Source organism: Azolla caroliniana, unplaced genomic scaffold (assembly GCF_043228905.1).
Source record: "Azolla caroliniana isolate FFs.n. ecotype wild unplaced genomic scaffold, voAzoCaro1.0.p SCAF_7, whole genome shotgun sequence".
Classification (NCBI taxonomy): domain Eukaryota; kingdom Viridiplantae; phylum Streptophyta; class Polypodiopsida; order Salviniales; family Salviniaceae; genus Azolla; species Azolla caroliniana.
Window position 1 is genome coordinate 156,928 of NW_028230442.1, and position 10,196 is coordinate 167,123.

Here is a 10,196-nt window from a genome sequence, read left to right on the forward strand (position 1 = left end):
AATGCAACAATACAATTAACATATGATGGTTAAATACATTCGTACAACCTAGTATATTAAAATCAAAGAGTGAAACCTCATGAGACTTACTTATCTTAATTGCAAACTATAATTGTTATCAGTTCACATTGTTATATGACCTAGAAATTATTCTCTTTGAGACGATTAACACATCCAAAAAAATCCAATGTGCCTTTGTTATGTTTTAAAAGTAAAAGATACGCCAAGTACAAATTATGCTACATCATACTTGTGTTTAAACAAAGATATGGGAAGGATTTTAGATTACACTTTTATGAAAATACGCCCCTCTATTTGATGATTCATGCAATATTGTTGCAATAATCAAGAGAGAAATCCGTGGGCGTTTCAAGGAGAGCATCACACACTAACATGGGAGACTAAATAGCAAAAACCCCTTATAAAATCAAATTACATAGCAATGAGATGAAAGTGTATACTTTAAAAAACTAACATCTAAACTTGCTTTTATTCAACAAATCAGTTAAAATTCTGTGACAAGCCTCCCACGAAAAGCCCATCTATATATTTTCCAATTGATCATATACATACTCATTGCTTTGCTTAGATGATCAAAATTTCAACTAATCTGATTCGGTGTATTGTTATCATCGGAATGTCTGGTTATACAATCCTACACAAATGGATACTGAATATGGACCTCAGGCATTACAATATCCTTTTACGTGGCCTCACAGCTTCTCTCTTCAAAACCAGCTTTTCCAAGTCATTCAATTTCCTATGTTTTCCATCTGATGTTGCAACAAACCGAAAGCCCCCACGTTTTCCTCGCTTTCCTTCTGGACCCAGCTTTTCAATCAAGTAAGTCCATCCACCCGGGGGCCTTCGCCGATCATGCTTATTTTGTTTCATAAGACCAGCCATCTACAAATGAAACCGGTAAGAAATCAAATTGATGTGAACATGATTTGAAATCTCAAAATTGACAATGAGTTAGAATAACACTTTCTAATACACATACATGATCCAAAATTGAAAATCATGCTTATATATACCTGAAGCTTGTTGAACTCAAGTCTCCTCATAAACTCCTCAAGCATCATTGCTTCTTCCTTGGCAGATGCTTCCTCAATAGCTTCCTCTTCGCTTCGGACAGATCCTTCCCAATCAGCCGGCATGATTTTGTAGTTGGGCCTTGTATTCCAAGTAGTGACCCATTTGTCTTCTCCCATATGAGGAGGAAGGCAAGGCTTGCCCCATTCATCACTATGTAGGCACATATGAAATTAGGTTAGACAAATATCCCAAAAAAGGTAATAGCTTTTGAGGAAGCGAAAAGCTTTTTGTTCAAATTCATCGTTGCAAATGGGACATAAGAACCAAATTTTCAAAGATAATGTCATCCATGGTTTGGACAGAAGTAAATAATCATTAGCCTAACCCCATCAGCAAGCATATTGGAATATAATAACTTTGTCATATTTCAAAATTGTCAACTCAATCAATACTTTAACTATGTCTACAAATCTTTATGCATGATGGAAGAATGGAAGACAACAATTTCAGAAATCTGATCTGGGAGGGAGAAATCAGGGAAAATGCCAATAATTGTAAGGTATAATGGAGATCCACTCTTAAAACTAAATTTCAGAAAAAGAAAAAGAAATTAAAGCAAAATTTCAAAAAAAGTGATTTCAAAATCCTGAACTCCAAATATTTTTGTTCAGAATCAAACATCAACATGAGATATATCCAGTGATAGATAGACGAATTCTGTCACACACAGCAATAGTCTCCTATAAATTGGCATAAGGAAACAGGGTTGAAATGGACAAAGGTAAACATCAGCTTAGCACAAACTACCAAAATAATATATACACCACATTACATGCAGAAAATCATTTTGTGTATCTTACTCTTATCTGGATATATCATATACATTAAACCTGGTTTTTGGCCATCGTGTCTGTTCGTAAAATGCTAAATAGACATACACCTGATGTTATTATTATTTACACATGTGAAATGCATAGGATTTTCACCCAATCGGACAGATTGAATATTCCTGAATGGATGGAACAAAACAGAACGATGGAGAGTGTGTGTGTGTGTGTGTGTGAAACATCGCTTTCTACACATCATTTCATCCAAGCACCTTACTTACTTGATGTTTCATGAAGTGAAAACTTCAAATATTTAAGTGGAATGAGATTTGTGCAAAAGTAAGCAAAGAAAGGAACTTACAAGCACAAATTTTCCATATATATCTTGGTCTCCTCCTCAGCCGTTTGTGTCTCTCCTTCATGCTTACGAATATCCCATAGAAACAAGATGGCATGTACACGAGCCTTGCAAACATTGTACTCTTCGGCCAATTTTTCCACTGTCCATTCCTCTGGATTCTCGTTATGTTTCTGCCACATTTCCTCTTTCTCTTTGGGCGTAACCATTCTCGGCATCAAATAATGTGCCCTCCATTTCTTCATAATAAGCTTCTGCACTTTTCTAACCTCTTCCACATCCTCTACTTTGTCACCCAAGGCAAGAATACGTGCATCATACTCTTTTCGGAGTTGCTTTGCATGATCTCGATGCCGAAGATGGTTCTCAAACTCCTCATTATCCATCTCATTCATAATCTCCCACTCTTCCTCATCTACTTCATCGTCTGTATTATCTCCTTCTTCCACCGCAGCTTCTAAACCCATGGGTCTACCTCTACCTCTACCACCCCTTGCATTTCCTCTGGCTTGCTCATCATCACTATCCTTGTCAAGATAGCTAAGATCCTCTTCATTTTCCTCATCAGCAAATCGCCCTGGGATGATAGCCTTGTCCTTATACTGCAAGCGTTTAAGGTCCATTTTATTCAACTTGACAACGTCATCATATCTAGGGTCGATAAAACCTGCATAGATACTCTTAGCCTCCTCTTCTTCCTCTACGTCCTCCTCCCCTGCTTCCCCTTTCTTCTCTTCTAGCTCAGCACGAGCTCGTTTCTGATCGAGTTCTTGCTTCAATTTGAGATCTTCTTCTGTGATGGGGGCACCTAGGTGTGCATCGTCCTCATCAAGAGGACGGGCTCGAGACGGAGAAAATCGACCTCCTTTGCCACTAAATCCTCCTCCTCTGCTGCCACCACCACCATAGCCATATCGAGAGGTTTGTTGTCTCCCATATCCTGATGTGGTCGAGCTCTGCTGCTGCTGTTGATTTCTTCTGCTCTGTTGCTGTGAGAGTTCCTGTGGCGATGGAGCTTGAGAGAGATACTGTGTGAAGAAATCGGCATCATCGTCGTTTCCTCCTCCTCCTCCTCCTCCTCCTCCCTCAGTTGAGAGGGACCTGTAGAGAAAAGTAGGTGTGGTGGTCGACGGAGAAGCAGAGGTACCTGAGAGAAGACGAGCGAGTCTTGGGATGAGCTTCAGCTTCAACATCGCGCTCTCGCTCTTTGCTCTCCTTCTGTGTATCTCTGTCTGTGTGTCTGTCTATCTGTCTGTCTGTCTGTCTGTCTTGTTCATACATACTTGTAACTTGTAAAAAACTGTGGACCTCTAGCATGTGAACACATACATACTTCTTACTTAGATGGAGGGATTTCAATGAGATTTCTGACACCTCTTGTTTGGATGGATCATGAATAGATGAGTCATGCCCGACTCTTGAACAATAATCTATCATAAGTCGGTCGTGCATGTACAACCACCATGCAACATGGCATGATTCATGAGATGCCAAAGATAGCCTTTTGTAGTGGTGGCGGTACAATGCTAACTTCAAAGCTCAAAGATGTCACGATGGAAAACCCACTTGTCACTACTAACTTCAAGGCTCACAATGTGTCACAATGGAATACCCACTCGTCACAACTTTTCAAATTAACTTAATAAACAAAAGTATTTATCAATGCTTGTTTTATTGAGACCTACGAAAATTTTAAAGCAGGGGGCTTTGTAGTTCAAGTCTATTGATTCAAGCCTTAGACATGCTAAGTTTTGATGAATTTAGGTAAATACAACTCAACATCAAGAGAGTAAAAGTGGTACACAATCACAATGCATGTGTCAACCCATTGACATGCATGACAGTAGAGAACACATGAAATCATCCATAAAATTCCAAGATACAATATTGTAAGAAATTCAGTATAAATTTGTGGAAAACAACATGTATAGATTTACTAATGACCACCCTTGCATGTTTTCTAAGATTACCAAAACATGCCTCGACTTTAAACTTCACCCCTAGTGCCCCTTGAATTGAATTAGCTAGCTCAATTGTGACGAAATGGGGTTTGAATTAGGAATCATAAAGACACTCACCGGGTAAATGTGTGATTAAGCGACCTCTAACCGAGACAATATTCTGCTTATGGTAATTAACATCTAGCTAATTAATTAATCTACCAACTAACAAATTATAATGAACTAGAAGAATAGGTATTTTATGTGTGTGTGTATGTCCAATATATTGCGAGTCTCCTTGGACAATCTCGAGTTCCTGCGCAAATCTCTAGTGAGCTCTCTCTGCCGTCGTTGAAGCAGGTGAGGGTTTTCTATTCGTGCCTCATGACGATACCATAACGTATGAGAGTGTGTTTAAACTGAAGTTCTCGCCTTCTGTTTCTGCCCTGTAAGTTTTAGTTATGGAGAGAAGGGGCGGAGGAGGACGCAAGTGGGCTATCGATCTTTCAGATTCCTCTTCTTCTAAAGACGTTGCTGATCCTCCTGGATTCTCCAAAGCTTCCCTGGATGCGGTAAGTGTATTTTGAGAGAGAGAGAGAGAGAGAGAGAGAGAGAGAGAGAGAGAGAGAGAGAGAGAGAGAACATGGCAGGGATCAATCCTGGGATCTCACAATTTTATGAATTTGATGATACATCGTAACCTCCCCCTCTCACCCCACACAAAAAACAAAGAATGTTGTATTTATATATCTTTGTTCTTTGTTTAGGAAGAATCTTCAGGTGGTCGTCAGAGGAAGGAGGTGGATATGTCATGGAAGCAACAAGTAAGTACAGGTCTCAATAGAGGATATTATCTGATGGGGTTTTTTGTTCACATAGAATCTAAACTATACTATTTTATTTTCGCAGAAAGCATGGGAAGTTGCGCAAGCACCATTTAAAAATTTGTTTATGATGGGTTTTATGATGTGGATGGCTGGAAGCACCGTGCATTTATTTAGCATTGGAATCACAGTCTCAGCGCTCTGGCAACCTATAAGTGCCTTAAAAAGTGTTGGCAAAGGTAAGTCTTGGCATTACCTACTTTAACTCTAGCATCATTGAAACATTGATACTCGTAAAAACTGTGATTACTGACTAGGTAATGTTTATCATTAATAACACAATATTTCTGAAGCATCATAAAAAATTAATTTGGTAAATGTGGGATAGTTATTAGTACCCTCTTCGTAAGTATTATATATTCTTTCTTCTGTTTTTCTAATTACACAAAGAATAGTAACTTCTAAAGAGTCCAATGTCGAAGAATCCATCTTATCGTATTGAAATGTAGAAGCTTTCTTAATCTTGTGCATTCTCGAGTCTCTGTTGGAGTTCTATTTGTCATCGAGTTACCTTGTGAGATTTTTTGATCTGTTGGAAGAGGGTTAACAGACACTGCATTAGCTTGCCTTCTGGTCAAATTTGTAGGTGCCATAATCCATCTTGAACACTACATTTGGTACTAGTTGAATATAGAATAGGATCGTTTATTTCTAGAAAATTTTACAACGAGAACAAAATTGTGACCTAGTCAAGTATTATTGTGGCCTATGGCTTCTTTTAAGAAACATTTTAAGTTTTGTTACTGTTATTGTTTGTTGGTCATTTATTATTGTTATCTCAATCATCTTTCAAAACGGCAACAGTATTGGCTGAACAATTTATTATTTCAATGCTTCAAAATGACACCATAACACCATCTTCAAATGCCTTCAAGAATCTGGCTTCTTTATTACATTTCCCACTGTGGATTCATTGTTTACCGTATCTAATAATTTATAGATCAAAAATTTGTTTCGGGAAATGCTGGCAATTTGCTTGAGCTTTGTACATATGGAAATGTAAAACGAAGTTGTGATTATATTAGAGACAACTCATTTAGGTTTTTGAAAAACTTTAAGTACTTCTGAATTTGATTCTCCCCGTCCGTTTTTGAACAACTTTAAGGCACTAACATGTTTTCTCGGATGTAGAAGATGATTATATCGTTAATCATCTCTACTAATTATGGGGATGCGATACCTAGCCATGAAACCACACCCGTTTAATGTGTTATTACATGTGTCAAGTGCGAGACAATGATAGGTGCTTGCCGACAATGAACACATTAGAATGAATGATGTGCCCTAATGTTAGGTGCTTGTGTTCTGACATGTACTACACAGTACATATTCAGAACACCTCAGAACAAATAAAGGTAGCGTGCAATGATACTGAGAGAAACCATTAAATAAACTCGAAATGTCACTTAGATGCAAAACTAGAAACTTCTGTGCTGTGAAGGAGATTGTTGTATGATTATCCTAGTTTGTAGACTTAAAGTATCAGTTTTCTTATCGTGTACTGCAACCCCTGTGCACTTCTTATATTCTCAGCACTGGATTAGAGAAATAATACCGGAGGTATGCAAAAATAAATCTTGGGTTTCGTTTAATCAAGAATCAACTTTTGAAATAGGAGCTAACCCTTCCATGTCATATAGGCTACATTCAGATTGCTGGTCTGTTAGTTGAAATTTCAAAAATTATCAAAACTATCCAAATCAGGAATTGTAATGAAATAAATACTTTGTATGTCTCTTACACTTGAAGGCTTTTTGGACTGAATGCAATCATTATTATCTCCCCAGAATTATGAGATTCTGCTGGTATAGTACTGGGTAAGAATGAACATGTTTAATTTTAATATGCATCTCACTATGTATAATGTGTGTGTAAAGCTATGCAACTTTTGTAGCAGTTTCGATGGGAAATCCTAACTATCAAATTTACAGTTTTTGAGCCATTTCAGGATTCCCATACAAACACGTTAGCACCCAAACTTATATTCATATGCTTGAATGTGGCTGGTATGCTTTTGGGTCTTTGGAAGGTATGTTATATATTTGTGTCTGTTGTTTCACAGTATAGAACCTATGGGTGTCCTTATGCCATTTCTTCTTCGCAGCTTAATAGTCTCGGTCTCCTTCCAACGCATGCTTCTGATTGGGTTTCTTCTTTACCTCCACCACCTGTGAGTCTCGTCCCTTCTCTCTGTAATACTTTCAGAATGTTTTGTTGTACATCTTATATGCATCAAATCTATTCATTACTGCTTTTGCCTCATGACCAGATGGTTGAGTTTTCTGGAGGTGGAATTTCGTTTATTTGATCAGGCCAACATGTATAATGCCTGGATATTTTCGTTTTAGCTTCAAGGGAGGGTTAGATATGGGATGGTGAAATATTTTTCAAATTATTTTCTGTTATAAGTTATTAGAACTGTCACCAGCTTTAAGAGGATTGTGTCACATTTAATCTGATTGTATGGGGAAAACGTTTATTAATCAGAAGCTATTTGTAATTTTGATTTGGTTTAACTTCATATTGAAGGTTCATTTTCTGATAAAGAGTTTCTAATATCGGCAACGTCTGATCTCATGAGCAAATTGGTGGTCTATTTCATGCTAGGAGCAAAATTCTTAATCTGGTTGTCTTGTGTAAACATTTATTAATCAGAAGCAATATGTAATTTTGATTTTGTGTACCTTTTTCATTTTGAAGCCTCGTTTTCTGCATAAAGAATTTTTAATTTCTGCAATATCTATTTTGATGCGCGAATTGATCATCTATTTCGTGCAGCCAAGTGTAAAATTCAATCATAACTAGCTACAGCCTTAGCAAATGGCTGTAGCACCAAGTCAGGGTGAAAGGAAATTGAACAAGGTGACTAAAGAAGGAAATATTTGCATTTGCGTTTTATGCTCATATGTTTTTGTTTCCTATATTGGTTTTTCTTTGAAGCGTTGGTGTTAATTCAGCTTGTACATTAGAGTAGAGACTTATGTTCCATGTATGCTTGAGATTCTCTCATTGTATATTGTGGATGTGTTATCTTGTTCAATTGCTGGTTTTTAGAGCCTTTTGGTAACTCTCCCCCTTGACCCCAAATATTAATATTCTCATATTGTTTCTATATTCTAGATCTTAGTTTTTGAGGATCACGTTATAGGCTTGTATAGTAATGCTAGAGAAGTCGACAGATAGATCTTTTTGATGATGAACATTAAATAGACCTTGTCCTATGTGATGATCAGGTTATAGGCTTGTATAATAATACTAGAGAAGTCGATAGATAGATCCTTTTGATGATGTATATTAAATAGACCTTGTCCTATGTATTTCACAAGGGTTGGCAATAATTGGACAGTTGATGAAAGTTGTGAATGCTATCATTTTGAGAGAATATTTACAATAGTCACGTAAACATAGAATCAGTTTTGGAAATGTTGTGAATAAAATGTGAACATATTTCTGGTTAACCTCTTTGCAGCCATTTTGTTTTAGACTTGTGCTTGACGGTTTTATGTATTGATGACAAATTTTCATGGATATGAGACACTCCTCAAGCCTTTCTAGTGGCATTAGAGTAAGCAGCAAGGACGTAGTGTAATAGGAGTAGAGAATAACACTCGGAAACTAGAAAAAGAAAGATCTTGTGCTCAAATATCTGTGAAAAAGCTTTAGGACAACTCATCTCTATTAACAAGAGATAATAAAAGGTCACTTGATTGACTATCACAAGGTCATCTTCACATTTTATACTCCCAGTTGTTGAATTGTTGACAAGGTGAGAAGAACATATTGACAATATATAATAAGAGAATCTCAAGCATACAAGGAACATAAGCACACAATATACTTTGTCAAGAAGACCGAGGAGAAATGTGACGTGCTCCATTAAACGAAATTGACATGTTATTAACCATTTATAGATATGCTTTAGTTCGTGTCTATTGTTGAACATGAAAGAATTGGCCATATCCTAAATACGATGCAATCCTTAGTTCTCAAAAAGACAATGACCCCAACTCTCATCCCCTCATTGATCAAAAATCTAATTTCAAATGAAATAGAGTGAAATGTTAGAAATATAGAAAGGCCTCAAGATTCTGAGTGCATGTGCTTGTATTGGGAAAGTTATACTTCTACGAATATCATTTAGTGAGGAGTCTGAATCTTCATATACCCTATTGATTGGCGATTTGGGTGAGAGTGGTTGTCTCAAGCTATTAACCTTACTTACTTAGACTAAACGAACTCTCACTCACCCCACTCGAGACTTATCCTCACCAATGAGTTCACTCATGCCATTTAAAGTCTCAAATGGTAGATAATGTAGACATTCAAACATAAACTAACCACACTACAATTAGCGACCATCGTCAACACACATACACGAGAAAGGAAAATTAGGGTTTGGCTCAAAGAGCACTTTACACTAATCCCTCCTTATTAAGAAAGAGAGAGGTCTAGTTTAAGTCTTAGGAAAATAGTCCATTTGTGTTCGAGAAGAAGAACTAAAAAGGCACAATAATGACTTTTATGTTTAAAAAGAAAATAGATTGTTGCCTTTAGCATTGGGGTGGCCATTCAGCTTAAAACTCTAGAAGTAACTCTATGATGCTCCCTTTCTCTTGGTCTTGCACTTGGTTTGCTGTAGCGATATCAATATTTTCACAAGTCTTTGAGGACATGATGTGGTGGGATCAAGAGAGGGGGGGACAAACTAGCATTTTGGTAGCCAAGTGGATTCCAAGATGACATGGATGGATCAATGTGCAACTGGTGGTTAAGAGGGAGGATGCATGTAGGGGCTGTTGAGTGGTACAAAAGTATGGCATTTACCATACTCGAAACATACACTAATGCGAATGCGTGTATGGTATGTATGGTTCATACTATAGTCTATGCATGTGAATAGTATGTATGTTCTGTGGTTTTTATCTTGCATCACTAAAAACAAACTCTACAACACATCTTCACTAAAAAAAATAGGATTTACATGGTGGAAAAGTTAACTCGTAATGCATAATCTACAAGATGTACATGACTAGGCCATTTTGTTGGTTAAAGGCGGTGCAAGCACACCAAAATGGGGACCATAAATCATTCAAGTCTGTCATTGCCTTTCCTTTCGGCATATCTATCTAGGTTCTTCACACGTGCATGT

The 10,196-nt window shown here is 37.2% G+C and overlaps 2 protein-coding genes across 2 annotated transcripts; one reads left to right on the plus strand and one right to left on the minus strand.

Annotated features, from left to right (window-relative positions):
• Positions 1 to 461: 461 nt before the first annotated feature.
• On the minus strand, positions 462 to 3,444 carry GCD1 (ribosomal protein L20). The gene is made up of 3 exons (XM_087322584.1): positions 2,227 to 3,444; positions 1,038 to 1,248; positions 462 to 906 (listed from the first exon to the last, which is right to left on the minus strand). The coding sequence occupies exons 1-3, from the start codon at positions 3,414 to 3,416 to the stop codon at positions 691 to 693; spliced, it is 1,617 nt and encodes a 538-aa protein (XP_087178710.1). The 5' UTR covers positions 3,417 to 3,444; the 3' UTR covers positions 462 to 690.
• A 1,006-nt stretch (positions 3,445 to 4,450) lies between these two features.
• On the plus strand, positions 4,451 to 7,593 carry LOC147861387 (ER membrane protein complex subunit-like protein). The gene is made up of 7 exons (XM_087323027.1): positions 4,451 to 4,523; positions 4,617 to 4,735; positions 4,931 to 4,987; positions 5,073 to 5,226; positions 6,979 to 7,076; positions 7,152 to 7,217; positions 7,317 to 7,593. Exons 2-7 carry the CDS (start codon positions 4,625 to 4,627, stop codon positions 7,353 to 7,355), a joined length of 525 nt encoding a protein of 174 aa, XP_087179153.1. The 5' UTR covers positions 4,451 to 4,523; positions 4,617 to 4,624; the 3' UTR covers positions 7,356 to 7,593.
• Positions 7,594 to 10,196: the final 2,603 nt, after the last annotated feature.